The 14,751-nt window shown below is 51.4% G+C and overlaps 1 protein-coding gene across 1 annotated transcript in view; it reads right to left on the bottom strand.

Annotated features, from left to right (window-relative positions):
• The window catches only part of LOC144511098 (spectrin beta chain, non-erythrocytic 1-like), a 222,742-nt gene that overhangs the window by 52,132 nt on the left and 155,859 nt on the right, over positions 1–14,751 (bottom strand). Inside the window, exons 20-23 of the mRNA XM_078241075.1 lie at positions 10,613–10,837; positions 6,184–6,273; positions 4,762–5,040; positions 2,793–2,923 (exon numbers count right to left, since the gene is read on the bottom strand). Of these exons, the coding sequence (XP_078097201.1) occupies positions 2,793–2,923; positions 4,762–5,040; positions 6,184–6,273; positions 10,613–10,837 (725 nt within the window). The remainder of the gene's footprint in view (positions 1–2,792; positions 2,924–4,761; positions 5,041–6,183; positions 6,274–10,612; positions 10,838–14,751) is intronic.

The following is a 14,751-nucleotide window of genomic DNA, read 5'->3' as shown; positions in this document are numbered from 1 at the left end:
GGGCCTGTACATAACTCCCATCAGGGTCTTTTTACCTTTGCGATTCCTCAACTCTACCCACAGAGATTCTATGCCTTCTGATCCTATATCACTTCTTGCTATCGATTTAACTTCATTCCTTACTAACAATGCAACCCCTTTGCCCATCTGCCTGTCCTTCCAAAAGGACACATATCCTTGGATATTTAGATCCCAGCCCCAATCCCTTTGCAGCCACGTCTCTGTGATGCCCACAACATCGTACCGGCCAATTTCAATGTGTGCAACAAGCTCATTTACCTTGTTCCGTATATTGCGTGCATTTAGGTCCAACGCCCTCAGCCCCGCATTGACCACCTCCCGTCTCATACTTGTCATCTTTTTTGCTCTGCCTGAGGTTAGATTCCTGCTACCTTCTATACTCTCTGTTCTGGTCTGGAAACTTTACTAACCTCTCTTGAGCCTTCAGCCCTGATCTTTTTGAATGGCGGAGCAGGTGCGAGGGGTTAGATGGCCTACTCCTGCTCCTAGTTCTTATGTTCTTATTAAAAAGCTCCAGGACCAAGCAGCCCGCTTGATTGGCACCACATCCACAAACATTCACTCCCTCCACCACTGATGCTCAGTAGCAGCAGGTACCAGATGCATTGCAGCAATTCACTAAAGATCCTTAGACAGCACCTTCCAAATCCAACTCCACTTCCATCTAGAAGAACAAAGGCAGCAGATACATGGAAACACCCCCACCTGCAGGTTCCCCTCCAAGTCACTCACCATCCTGACTTGGAAATATATCGGCCGTTCCTTCGCAGTCGCTGGGTCAAAATCCTGGAATTCCCTCCCTAACGGCATTGTGGGTCAACCCACAGCACGTGGACTGCAGCGATTCAAGAAGGCAGCTCAGGGTGGATCAGTAAATTTGCTGATGACACCAAGATTGGTGGAGTAATGGATGAGGTGGAGGGCTGTTGTAGGCTGCAAAGAGATATAGATAGGATGCAGAGCTGGGCTGAAAAATGGCAAATGGAGTTTAACCCTGACAAATGCGAGGTGATTCATTTTGGTAGGACAAATTTAAATGTGGATTACAGGGTCAAAGGTAGGGTTCTGAAGAATGTGGAGGAACAGAGAGATCTTGGGGTTCATATCCATAGATCTCTGAAGGTTGCCACTCAAGTGGATAGAGCCGTGAAGAAGGCCTATAGTGTGTTGGCGTTCATTAACAGGGGGTTTGAGTTTAAGAGCCGTGGGGTTATGCTGCAACTGTACAGGACCTTGGTGAGACCACATTTGGAATATTGTGTGCAGTTCTGGTCACCTCACTACAAGAAGGATGTGGAGACACTGGAAAGAGTGCAAAGGAGATTTACCAGGATGCTGCCTGGTTTGGAGGGTAGGTCTTATGAGGAAAGGTTGAGGGAACTTGGGCTTTTCTCTTTGGAGCGGAGGAGGTTGAGAGGAGACTTGATAGAGGTTTATAAGATGATGAGGGGGATAGATAGAGTGAATGTTCAAATGGAGTGGTAACTAGGGGGCATAACTATAGGGTTCATGGTGGGAGATATAGGAAGGATGTCTGAGGTAGGTTCTTTACTCAGAGAGTGGTTGGGGTGTGGAATGGACTGCCTGCAGGGATAGTGGAGTCAGAAACTTTAGGAACATTTAAGAAGCTATTGGATAGGCACATGGAGTACTTCGGGATGATAGGGAGGAAATAGCTTGATCTGGGTTTCAGACAAAGCTCAGCACAACATCGTGGGCCGAAGGGCCTGTTCTGTGCTGTACTGTTCTATGTTCTCTGTTCTATGAGAGCAAGGGCGCGCATGAGAGTGAGGGCGCGCACAAGAGCAAGGGCCGTGCGAGAGCGAGGGTGCGCGCAAGAGTGAGAGCGAGCGAGGGCGTGTGCGCGAGAGCACGTGAGAGAGAGCGGCTGCTCCTTTTCAAATTCAACAGCAACTGCCTGCTTGTCTCTCTGCAAGCCTAGCTCCTCCCATTAACACATGACACACATGTCAAACAACCTAATCAAACCCGACACTGAAAACCCCAGGGGACAACCCTAAAAAAAACCCAAAACTGCATTAACTCAGATTAAAACAAACACTCAAATAATTAGGAGCAATGATTCCTCTGCATGTTCAGCTGTCAGCTGCAGACAATCGGCACCGGAATCAGAGCTGAAGTCTAAAACATACCCTTCACAAGAAACAACACAACTACATTTCTTAAAGGCACAGTTGAGTCTATCAATACAGAACATACCCTCAGTCAGCAGCAAGCATAGAACCAGTGGGTGTACTTACGGATGAAGCCATGCAGCATCCATACGGCAGATGGTAAAATTTAAATTCCATAAAAATCTCGAATTACAAGTCTGAAGAGGACCACAAAGCCGTTTTCAATTGCTGTAAAAACTAATGTCCTTTCAGGAAGGAAATCTGCCGTCCTTACCCGGTCTGGCCTCCAGACCCACAACAACGTGGTTGATTCTCTCGGACACTCAATTATATCCAACAGCAAAAAGGAATGAAACCGGACAGACCACTGGGCATCGACCTAGGCACCAGAAATGACAATGGCAAACCCAGCCCTGTCAACCCTGCAGAGTCCTCCTTACTAACATCTGGGGGCCTGTTGCCAAATTGGGAGGGCTGTCTCACAGAGTCATACTCACAGAATCATAACTTACAGAAAACACCCCGGGCACCATTCCTGGGTAGTTCCTGTCCCACCGGCAGGACAAACCCAGCAGAGGTGGCGGCACAGTGGTATACAGTTGGAAGCGAGTTGCCCTGGGAGTCCTCAACATTTACCTCTCAGGATGTCCCGCGTCCAACAGTGTTCTACACGTCTTGGAAAGCTCGCAGATGTTCTCCGCATAGTCGTCAATAGTCTGTTCCAGGGTCAGGTGTTTCTTTAACATCTGGAGTGAGCTCTGCTCATCCTAAATGAATGAAGAATACAAACAGTCACACCCAGTGTGCAAAGAGAAGCTCGCTCCGAACCAAGATGGGAACATGTGTGATGTGAATGTACCTTTAAGAGCTTTTTAAAAATTCATGCTCACCGTCCTCGGTGATGTAATTGTTGGGTGGAGAAAAAAACTGTGGTCAGGTCAGGTCAGGTGACAGGGATTTATTTTCAGTATTGGTTTGGAGCTGCAGGTTTGAGTTCTCGTTTTAGAAGGGACAGCAAGTTAAAAAGAAGTGTTTTCCCTCTCTCCCTGTTGTTTTGAAAGTTCTGTTGGTTTCCTGAAGTGTAAAAATTTGTTGTTGTTTGGGGACTATCCATGTACCTGTACAAATGTATTTTAAATGTTGTAATTTTACCCATCTCTACCACCCCCTCTGGCAGCTCATTCCATACTTGCACCACCCTCTGTGTGAAAAAGCTACCCCTCAGATCCCTTTTAAACCCTTCCCCTGTCACCTTAAACCCGTGCCCTCTAGTTTTGGACTCCACTACCCTGGGGAAAAGACCTCGGCTATTCCCCTTATTTCTGCCCCTCATGATTTTATAAACCCCTAAAAACATCTGAGGGTGGCACAGTGGTTAGCGCTGCTGCCTCACAGCCCCAGGGACCTGGGTTCGATTCCCAGCTTGGGTCACTGTCTGTGTGGAGTTTGCACGCTCTCCCCATGTCTGCGTGGGTTTCCTCCGGGTGCTCCAGTTTCCTCCCACAGTCCGAAAGACGTGCTGGTTAGGGTGCATTGGCCGTGCTAAATTCTCCCTCAGTGTGACCGAACAGGCGCCGGAGTGTGGCGACTGGGGGATTTTCACAGTGACTTCATTGCAGTGTTAATGTAAGCCGACTTGTGACACTAATAAATAAACTTAAACTTAACTAAGTCACCACTCATCCTCCTATGCCCCGGGGAAAATAGTCCCAGCCTGTAAGGGAGATGCGCGGGGGAAGTTTTTCACGCAGGGAGGGGTGGGTGCCTGGAACGCGCTGCCAGAGGAGGTGGTGGAAGCAGGCACATTAGCAACATTTAAGAGGCATCTGGATGGGTCCATGGATAGGGAGGGAATAGAGGGATACGGACCGAGTAAGGGCAGAAGGTTTTTTATAGTTTAGTTTGGGCATCATGATCGGCACAGGCTTGGAGGGCCGAAGGGCCTGTTCCTGTGCTGTAGTTTTCTTTGTTCCTTTGTACTATCCAGCTTCTCCTTATAATTCAAACCTTCCAGCCCCAGTAACATCCTTCTAAACCTTTTTTGCACCCTTTCCAGTTTAATAACATCCTTCCTGTAGCAGGGCTCTAAGTCGAGATGGTCAGACAGCGCGCAGCAAGACTGGCTGGTCACCTCACCGTGTATTGTGGTGAACAGATACCACGATATTCATCCTGCCTGGAGGACAAGGAAGGCAAACCTCACCCAAGAGCTCCCACAGGTACAGGCTCACACCTTGTGTTTGTCCGTCTATGAGGGACTTGCACAGATACAACGAGAAACAGGAGCCTGAGTCTCAGAGTGTTTCCACAGAGATATAAAAGGGTCCAGAGGGGCAAATCTTTTCACACAGAGGGTGGTGAGTGTCTGGAACAAGCTGCCAGAGGCAGTAGTAGAGGCGGGTACAATTTTGTCTTATGAAAAGTGTTTAGACAGTTACATGGGTAAGATGGGTATAAGATGGGTATAGAGGGATATGGGCCAAATGCGGGCAATTGGGACTAGCTTAGGGGTTTTAAAAAAAAAGGGCGGCCTGGACAAGTTGGGCCGAAGGGCCTGTTTTCATGCTGTAAACCTTTATGACTCGATTACCTGGGTGAGTCTCACCTTTCCCTTCTCGTCCGTCATCATGTGCAGCTCTTGCTCACTCAGCCACGACTCCACCTCAGACGCGTCGAAGTAATATTGCTGGACTTGCTGCATCGCTGCCAGCCTCTGCTGCCTCTGCTGCGCCTCCCCTTGGAGGATATCCCATAACTCCCGCAGCCGCTCCAGGCTCAGGCGCACACCGTCAGCCTCCGGGCTCTGGATGGAAGCGATGTGTCCTGCCCGCTCCATCACGTCGCTGATCCGGGGCTGGTGGCCCTGAATCTCCCGCTGCAGAGTCTGTGAACATCAAACAGGGAGGGTGTCAAACACAGCCACGTACCCTCTTCACTTCATCCACTCGTATGTGCCTGAGAACATGTGTGTGTGTGTTTGTGTGCGTGTTGTGTGTGTGATGTGTGCGCGCGCGAATGTGTGTGAATGTGTGTGCGAGTGCGTGCATACAATGTGTGTGTGCTGTGTGTGAATGTGTGCGTGCGTGTGCACGCATGACTGTGTGTGTGTGAGCGTGTTTTAATGTGTGTGTGTGCGTGTTGTGTGTGTGATGTGTGTGTGCGTGCGTGTGCACGCATGACTGTGTGTGTGTGAGCGTGTTTTAATGTGTGTGTGTGCGTGTTGTGTGTGTGATGTGTGCGTGCACGAATGTGTGTGCATGTGAGAATGTGTGTGCGAGTGCGTGTATACAATGTGTGTGTGCTGTGTGTGAATGTGTGTGCGCGTGCGTGTGCCCACATGACTGTGTGTGTGTGTGTTGTGTATGTGCGTGTGTGTGCGTGTGCGCATGCGTGAATGCGTGCATGTCTCAGTGTATGTCTCAATGTGTGCGCGTATGTGTATCACTATGTCTCTCTGCACGTGTAAGTGTATACATGTGCGCGTGTGTGTGTACATGCATGTGTGTGTGTACACGCACATGTGTGTGTCACATTGAAATAACATTTACTCTGACACTCTGAGCATCGATCCTTCACAGACACAGTCAGCAGACAATCTGTCACACTTCAATCCTGTTCCAAAACACTTTTTAAACATTCCTTTCCAACATCCCTGACACCAGAATTACTGCCCATCACCAGCGTCCCTTGAGAAGGTGGTGGTGAGCTGCCTTCTTGAACCCGTGGCAGTCCGTGAGGTGTAGGTACACCCACAGTGCTGTGAGGGAGGGAATTCCAGGATTTTGACCCAACGAGAGTGAAGGAACGGCCGATGTATTTCCAAGTCAGGATGGTGAATGGGCTTCCAACAGGAATGTGGAGAGAAGCGCAGCTCAGGAAACCTCAGCAATCTGCGGCAGTACACAACATGGATAAGACGCTCTGTAACCCGGGTGTGTCGGTGGTGGAAGGAGTGAATGAGTGGTCCCCATTCCTAATCCTATTTCCTGGCTCTGACTCCCGATCCCGTCCTGTTGCTGCCACGCACCTGGAGCTTCTTGTGAAGGAGTTGCACCGTCTGCAGGTTGTTGCCATGATCCTTGGATGTTGCCAGTGGCAGGCGTTCCTGAATCCAAAGCTGTGGAACACACAAAACAAATCAGCTTCTCGCTTTGTAAACAGTAACAACAGGAAGGTCACGGTGGCACCGTGCTTAGCACTGTTGCCTCACAGCGCCAGGGACCCGGCCTCGGGTCACTGTCTGTGATGAGTTTGCACATTCTCCCCGTGTCTGTGTGGGTTTCCTCTGGATGCTCCGATTTCCTGCCACAGTCCTAAAGGTATGTAGGTTAGGTGGATTGGCCATGCTAAATTGCCCCTTAGTGTCCAAAGATGTGCAGGTTAGGTGGATTGGCCATGCTAAATTGCCCCTTAGTGTCCAAAGATGTGCAGGTTAGGTGGATTGGCCATGTGGTTATGGGGATAGGGCAGGGCGTTGGGTCTGTGTAGTTGGGCAAACCCAGGGAGTGCAGGCCACAGCAGGAGAGGGATGTATGGAAAGGGTTAAACAGACAGCTCTGTGATCTCCACACTCACTGCCGGCCGACAGGACAAAATACAAATAACTACATTGCAGACGGCACTGAAATAGTCACACACCAGGTGGTATCGGACCATAAGAAAATTGATATCAATTATCAACACTCCAAAAGGTCTAGAGGAACCATTGTGCCTCTGAAAACTTAATCAAATATCCAGGCGATAGGACAATTAACACCCCATTGAAATCAGTTTGACAAACATAACGCTTTGATATTGTAAACAGGTGGACAGGAGATGTCCACAAAGCGATTAAAGCTGAATCACCCAAGACAATGGAACTGCATAATGTAATCAAAAACAGAACAAAGAACGAAAGAATACAGAACAGTACAGCACAGGAACAGGCCCTTCGGTCCTCCAAGCCTGCGCCAATCATGATACCTGCCTAAACTAAAACCAAATGCACTTACGGAGTCCATATCCTTCCATTCCCATCCTATCCATGTACTTGCCGAGATGCCCCTTAAATGCCACTATCATACCTGCTCCCACCACCTCCCCAGGTAGCTCATTCCAGACACTCACCACCCTCTGTGTAAAAAACATGCCTCGCACATCTCCTCTAAACTTTTCCCCACCCACCTTAAACCTAAGTCTCCTAATAGTTGACTTTTCTACCCTAGGAAAGAGCATCTGACTATCCACTCTGTCCATGCCACTCATAATGATGTAAACCTCTGTCAGGTTGCCCCTCAACCTCCGTCGTTTCAGTGAGAACAAACTGAGCTTATCCAACCTCTCCTCATAGCTAATGCCCTCCAGACCAGGCAACATCCTGGTAAACCTCTCCTGCACCCTCTCCAATGCATCCAAATCCTTCTGGTAGTGTGGTGACCAGAATTGTACACAATATTCTAAATGAGGCCTAACTAAGGTCTGTACAGCTGCAGCATGACCTGCCAATTTTTATACTCAATGCCCCGACCGATGAAGGCAAGCATGCCATGTGCTTTCTTGACTACCGTATCCACCTGCGTTGCCACTTTCAGTGATAGGTGGACATGTACGCCCAGATCTCTCTGCCTGTCGATACTTCTAAGGGTTCTACCATTTACTGTATAATTCCTACATGCATTGGACCGTCCAAAATGCATATCTCACACTTGTCCGGACTAAACTCCATCTGCCATTGTAGAACTGTAATCAATTCAAGGTAACAATGATGACCTAATCGAATTATAACACATTGTAATGTAAAGAAAGGGATATAAGAATGTGCAAGAGCTAATGATCAGTAGAGTAGCTCGGAAGCAAGCTGTAGTTACAGCCACGAGTTCTGCACTCCCTCATGCATGTTGAATAAAGCCGTTTTTGTTGAAGTTCTACATGGTCTCGGAAGACTCAGTTTGTCCGTTCCCTCCTACAATTGGTGCTGCGAGCAGGGTACCGTACCAGACAACCGGCGACTATGTGGCTTCAATTTGGGTCAGTACGTTTAATTTACCACCCATGGTTAGGGGAGCGATTCCAAACTAGTCGTTACCAAAGAACTATACGGAGGAAGAGTTTGACCCTGTAGGTTTGAATAAAAAAGCAGGGAAAAACCACGTGCCGGGGCATAGAGTTGTACGAGAAATTCCGGGAACCCGGATGTAGAACCGCGACAGAGAGTTCCGCGGGTGGGAAGGACTGAAGGATCTCACTCGTTGCGAGGAGGAGTAGCCGCGAAGGGGAATTCCGCGAGAGTAGAGAGTGTAAGGATGGTCGAATGTGACAAGCTATGCACCGGAATAGTGTGGATTTACAATGGGGGCCCGAAGGATCTATCGTACAGAGGATAGTAAATCATAATGTCAAATTAATTGAGAAGATGAGGGAGAAGGGATTCAATTTGGATGTATTTGGAGGCCTGGTGGACGCGGCAAACTAAAAACATGTATGAGAAAGAGATAATAATCGCGATAGCAATATTTTTAAAAATCAAGGGGCAAAAGAACAATGGGAAGCAAGAGTAGGAACTGTGAGGCGTGCGGGCGCGAGGGGGACAGGAAAAAAAAACCACATGGACGATTTGTGGGGACGGCAGCACCATCCACACCAGGTTTATCTCAATACGGTGATGACAGTGTTGAATGGGACGATCTAGGTGACGAAGCGTACACGGACGGACATTACGGGATGGATTATGCATTTCATCCTCTTCATGAGGGGGGGAAGGTGAGCCGCAGCCCATAGCCCCTTAATGAGTTGTGAGGAAAATGGACAGACCAGTGAGCAACAGATTCAAATGCCCCTCACGGCAGGGGAAAAACAGGTGATTTTAAACGGATTAACACCTCTGAAACGGCAATACGATAACGGCACTTTTCAGGATAAATTGGATGAATTACGGGGGGCCCATGGATTAACCAATAACGACATCCATCTATTGGTGAGGGCAAAGGTCCCCCCGTGCCAGTTTGGGCAAGCATGCCACAACCATATAGGGGTGGCACCTGGACCACCCAATAGGAAGGGGGAATACAAAGACTCCCGCTTTACGGCTTTCAGATTAGTGGTGCCCTTGGGAGAGGCAGTCCAAATTGGTTAAGCAAGGACTGAAAGGAAGGGTAGAGCATTATTTAGAGAGGAAGTTGGAGGCGTGCAGGCATCATTCGGAGGTAGCCGTCCCAAACTGAGATGACAACGTTTTCCTGAAGATGTTGACTGACGAAATGGGTCCACGCTTAACCAGAATTGTGGAGCTGGGACCCCCGGTTGGAAATAATTATAATCAGGTCCTAAACTGGGCAATGAAGGCAGAGGCTGACCAAGGGAAGGGATCCAAGGTGAGCCCCATGGAAAGATTAGACGCAATGTTAGAAATGTGGGAATATCGGGCCAGCGGGTGCAGAAGCAAGAAGGAGCCAAGGCAGGGCCCAGCAAGATGCCAGAATTGCCGGAAGTTAGGACATGATCAGGAGGATTGCTGGGCTAAAGGAGGAGGCAAAGAAAGCCAGGAAGCCAGTACCGGAAGGAATAGCGGGGGATAGGGGTAAAGATGAGGGGATTAGTGGGGTAAATACGTGGGGATCAGTGGGGTGAAGATGTGGGGATTAGTGGGGTAAAGATGTGGGGATTAGTGGGGTAAAGACGAGGGGATTAGTGGGGTAAAGACGAGAGGATTAGTGGGGTAAATACGTGGGGTTAGAGCGTGGGTAAAATGCTCTGGGCGGACTCTGCACATTCTCCCCGTGTCTGCGTGGGTTTCCACCGGGTGCTCCGGTTTCCTCCCACAGTCTGAAAGACATGCTGGTTAGGTGCATTGGCCGTGCTAAATTCTCCCTCAGTGTACCCAAACAGGCAACGGAATGTGGCGAGTAGGGGATTTTCACAGTAACTTCATTGCAGTGTTAATGTAAGCTTACTTGTGACACTAATAAATAAATTTTTAATAAAAGTGACTCCAGACCCACAGCAATGTGGTTGAATCTTAAATACCCTCTGAAATGTCCGAGTCAGACACTCAGTTCAAAGGGCAATTAGGGATGTGTGACAAATGCTGACCCAGCCAGCGACGCCCACACCCCATGAAGGAATATAAAGAAAGCTGCTGCAGTCTGACCGTGGCCAGTGGGAGGACCGGGGAACAGAGTTACAACCGCTTCAGTCTAAAAGTTGAGTGAATAAAGAACGACTTTTGATACATTGAACCCTGCCCTCAGTCTGAGGTGAAGGAGTTCCGCTAAAAGATCATTTCTGTTCGATTAAGTTTATTTTCAATTCATTAGTGGGACATGGGCGTCGCTGGCTGGGCCAGCATTTATTGCCCATCCCTAGTTGCCCTTGGAGGGTAGTTGAGAGTCAACCACATTGCTGCATCTCTGTAGGCCAGACCGGGTAAGGACGGCAGATTTCCTTCCCTGAGTAGTGCGGTTTGTGGGTGCGGTACTCACAGTCTCATCGTCCATATCCCGGGTCACCTGGTGAACCTCTTTGGACGCCAGGAGAATTCTCCGCCGCTGTTTCAGAGGTTCGATCAGCCGCACAATCCGTGCTTCGACTACATTCTGCTTCTCGGCGACCTCTTCCTTCCCGGAGCCCTCCGGGTGCAGGCTGGAGGCCTGGGCCTGAAGCTCGCCAACCTCTTTGTACCAGCCTTCCATCTGGTTCTCCAGTACCTGCAGGTCACAGGGTCAGAGGTTACCAGGAGCTTCAAAATAAGACATGATCTTCAGCCCCCCACACTTCCCCTGGCAGACCCCTCCCCTCTTAGGGCCCTCCTCCCCATGCATGCCCCGCCTCCTGCACAGGCTCCCTTCCCCCCACACGGGCCCCTCCTCCCCCACACACAGGCCACTCCTCCCCCACACATAGGCCCGTCCTCCCCCCACACGCAGGCTCCTCCTCCCCTCACACGCAGGCCCCTCCTCCCCTCACACGCAGTCCCCTCCTCCCCCACACACAGGCCCCTCTTCCCCCACACGCAGTCCCCTCCTCCCCCACACATAGGCCCCTTCTCCCTCACACACGGGTCCGTCCTCCCCACACACACAGACCCCTCCTCCGCCCCACACACAGGCCCCTCCTCCCCCCCAGACATAGGCCCCTCCTCCCCCACACTCAGGCCCCTCCTCCCCCACACAGGCCCTGCCTCCCCCACACTCAGGTCCCTCCTCCCCCACACAGGCCCCTCCTCCCACACACAGGCCCCTCCTCCCCCACACACAGGCCCCTCCTCTGACACACAGGCCCCTCCTCCCCCACACACAGGCCCCTCCTCCCCCACACCCGGGCCCCTCCTCCCCACACACAGGCCCCACCTCCCCCACACACAGGCCCCACCTCCCCCACACACAGGCCCCACCTCCCCCACACTCAGGCCCCCCCTCCCACACAATCAGGCCCCTCCTCCCCCACACACAGGCCCCTCCTCCCCCACACAGGCCCCTCCTCTTCCACACACAGGCCCCACCTCCCCCACACTCAGGCCCCTCCTCCCACACAATCAGGCCCCTCCACCCCCACACACGGGCCCCTCCTCCCCCACACACGGGCCCCTCCTCACCCATACTCGGGCCCCTCCTCACCCACACTCGGGCCCCTCCTCCCCCACACTCGGGCCCCTCCTCCCCCACACTCGGGCCCCTCCTCCCCCACACTCGGGCCCCACCTCCCCCACACTCAGGCCCCTCGTCCCACACAATCAGGCCCCTCCTCCCCCACACACAGGCCCCTCCTCCCCCACACACAGGCCCCTCCTCCCCCACACACAGGCCCCTCCTCCCCCACACTCAGGCCCCTCCTCCCCCACACTCAGGCCCCTCCTCCCCCACACTCAGGCCCCTCCTCCCCCACACTCAGGCCCCTCCTCCCACACTCAGGCCCCTCCTCCCCCACACTCAGGCCCCTCCTCCCCCACACTCAGGCCCCTCCTCCCCCACACTCAGGCCCCTCCTCCCCCACACTCAGGCCCCTCCTCACCCACACTCAGGCCCCTCCTCACCCACACTCAGGCCCCTCCTCACCCACACTCAGGCCCCTCCTCACCCACACTCAGGCCCCTCCTCACCCACACTCAGGCCCCTCCTCACCCACACTCAGGCCCCTCCTCCCCCACACTCAGGCCCCTCCTCCCCCACACTCAGGCCCCTCCTCCCCCACACTCAGGCCCCTCCTCCCCCACACTCAGGCCCCTCCTCCCCCACACTCAGGCCCCTCCTCCCCCACACTCAGGCCCCTCCTCCCCCAGACTCAGGCACCTCCTCCCCCACACTCAGGCACCTCCTCCCCCACACTCAGGCACCTCCTCCCCCACACTCAGGCCCCTCCTCCCCCACACTCAGGCCCCTCCTCCCCCACACTCAGGCCCCTCCTCCCCCACACTCAGGCCCTTCCTCTCCCCACGCAAGCCCCTTCTCCCCCCACACTGGCCCCTCCTCCCCCCACAGATCCCACACACCTCACACCCCAGCACCCTGGAAGGCCCACACCCCACACACAACACCCATCCCCTCACATTCCCCCACAGGAGGCTTTAATCAGACTTGAGGCGGAATTTTATTGCCCCTCCCTCTGGCAGGATTTTCCAGCCCTGTCGCCATCACCACAGCTCTGTAACACTCCCCGCTTGGTGACAGGAGGAGGGAGTCCAGGTGGAGGTCACCAGGCCCAATAATCCTGTGGCCAACTCCTGCTGAAGAATGTTCCAGAAGAATATTCACGCTTATTAATTGAACCGGTCACATGTATTAAAGAGGTGCCGATGGGAGGAATATCCTGTGTGAGGCGTTCAAACTCTTGTCTTGCTACAAGTTATTTTTAAGTCACAAATAATTTATTAAAATCACTGGAGCTCTGGCCACTCTCTTAAACAAGTTATCGGCTGTTTTTATCAGATAAAAGCCTAACATTTTCACAGCGTTATAGTCCATGGGAGCAATGAACCATTGTTAAACAGGCAAGCTACATTATTGGCTGACACACAGCAAACAGAGTCTGTAACAGTCGGTATGTAATCAGCAAGGTGTGCAACAGCATGTGTGTAACGAGCAGGGTGTGTAATTCTGTGTATGTAATGGACAGGGTGTGTAATGGTGTGTGTAATGGGCAGGGTGCGTAATGGCATGTATGTAATGGGCAGGGGTTATATGGTGCATGTGTAATGGGCAGGGGTGTAATGGTGTGTATGTAACAGGCAGGGGGTGTAATGATGTGTGTGTAATGGGCAGGGTATGTAATGGTGTGTATCTTATGGGCAGCGGGTGCAGTGGTGTGTATGTAATGGTGCGTGTGTAATGGTGCGTGTGTAATGGTGTGTGTGTAATGGTGCGTGTGTAATGGTGCGTGTGTAATGGTGTGTGTAATGGTGTGTATGTAATGGTGCATGTGTAATGGTGCGTGTGTAATGGTGTGTGTGTAATGGTGTGTGTAATGGTGTGTATGTAATGGTGCATGTGTAATGGTGCGTGTGTAATGGTGCATGTGTAATGGTGCGTGTGTAATGGTGCATGTGTAATGGTGCGTGTGTAATGGTGTGTGTGTAATGGTGCGTGTGTAATGGTGCGTGTGTAATGGTGTGTGTAATGGTGTGTGTAATGGTGTGTATGTAATGGTGCATGTGTAATGGTGCGTGTGTAATGGTGCGTGTGTAATGGTGCGTGTGTAATGGTGTGTGTGTAATGGTGCGTGTGTAATGGTGTGTGTGTAATGGTGTGTGTGTAATGGTGCGTGTGTAATGGTGCGTGTGTAATGGTGTGTGTAATGGTGTGTATGTAATGGTGCATGTGTAATGGTGCGTGTGTAATGGTGCATGTGTAATGGTGCGTGTGTAATGGTGCGTGTGTAATGGTGCGTGTGTAATGGTGTGTGTGTAATGGTGTGTGTAATGGTGTGTATGTAATGGTGCGTGTGTAATGGTGTGTGTGTAATGGTGTGTGTAATGGTGTGTATGTAATGGTGCATGTGTAATGGTGCGTGTGTAATGGTGCGTGTGTAATGGTGTGTGTGTAATGGTGCGTGTGTAATGGTGTGTGTGTAATGGTGCGTGTGTAATGGTGTGTGTGTAATGGTGTGTGTAATGGTGTGTATGTAATGGTGCGTGTGTAATGGTGCGTGTGTAATGGTGCGTGTGTAATGGTGCGTGTGTAATGGTGCATGTGTAATGGTGTGTGTGTAATGGTGCGTGTGTAATGGTGTGTGTGTAATGGTGCGTGTGTAATGGTGTGTGTGTAATGGTGTGTGTAATGGTGTGTATGTAATGGTGCATGTGTAATGGTGCGTGTGTAATGGTGCGTGTGTAATGGTGCGTGCGTAATGGTGTGTATGTAATGGTGCATGTGTAATGGTGCGTGTGTAATGGTGTGTGTGTAATGGTGCATGTGTAATGGTGTGTGTGTAATGGTGCATGTGTAATGGTGCGTGTGTGACGGGCAGGGGGTTGCGACGGGCTCGATGGATCTCAGTCTGTGAAGACACTCTGACAATATCAGCCCCTGACGTTTGCTGCCGTTTATCCTGTCATTGTGTTCTGGCAAAGCTGTGTAAGTACACTGGGCCCAGGCTGTGTGAGCAGCGAGGGTCGCCGGCGGCTCAC

This window comes from Mustelus asterias, chromosome 24 (genome assembly GCF_964213995.1).
Source record: "Mustelus asterias chromosome 24, sMusAst1.hap1.1, whole genome shotgun sequence".
Taxonomy (NCBI): Eukaryota; Metazoa; Chordata; class Chondrichthyes; order Carcharhiniformes; family Triakidae; genus Mustelus; species Mustelus asterias.
Note: the sequence above shows the minus strand (reverse complement) of the source record. Positions and strands in the feature narration are given on the sequence as shown.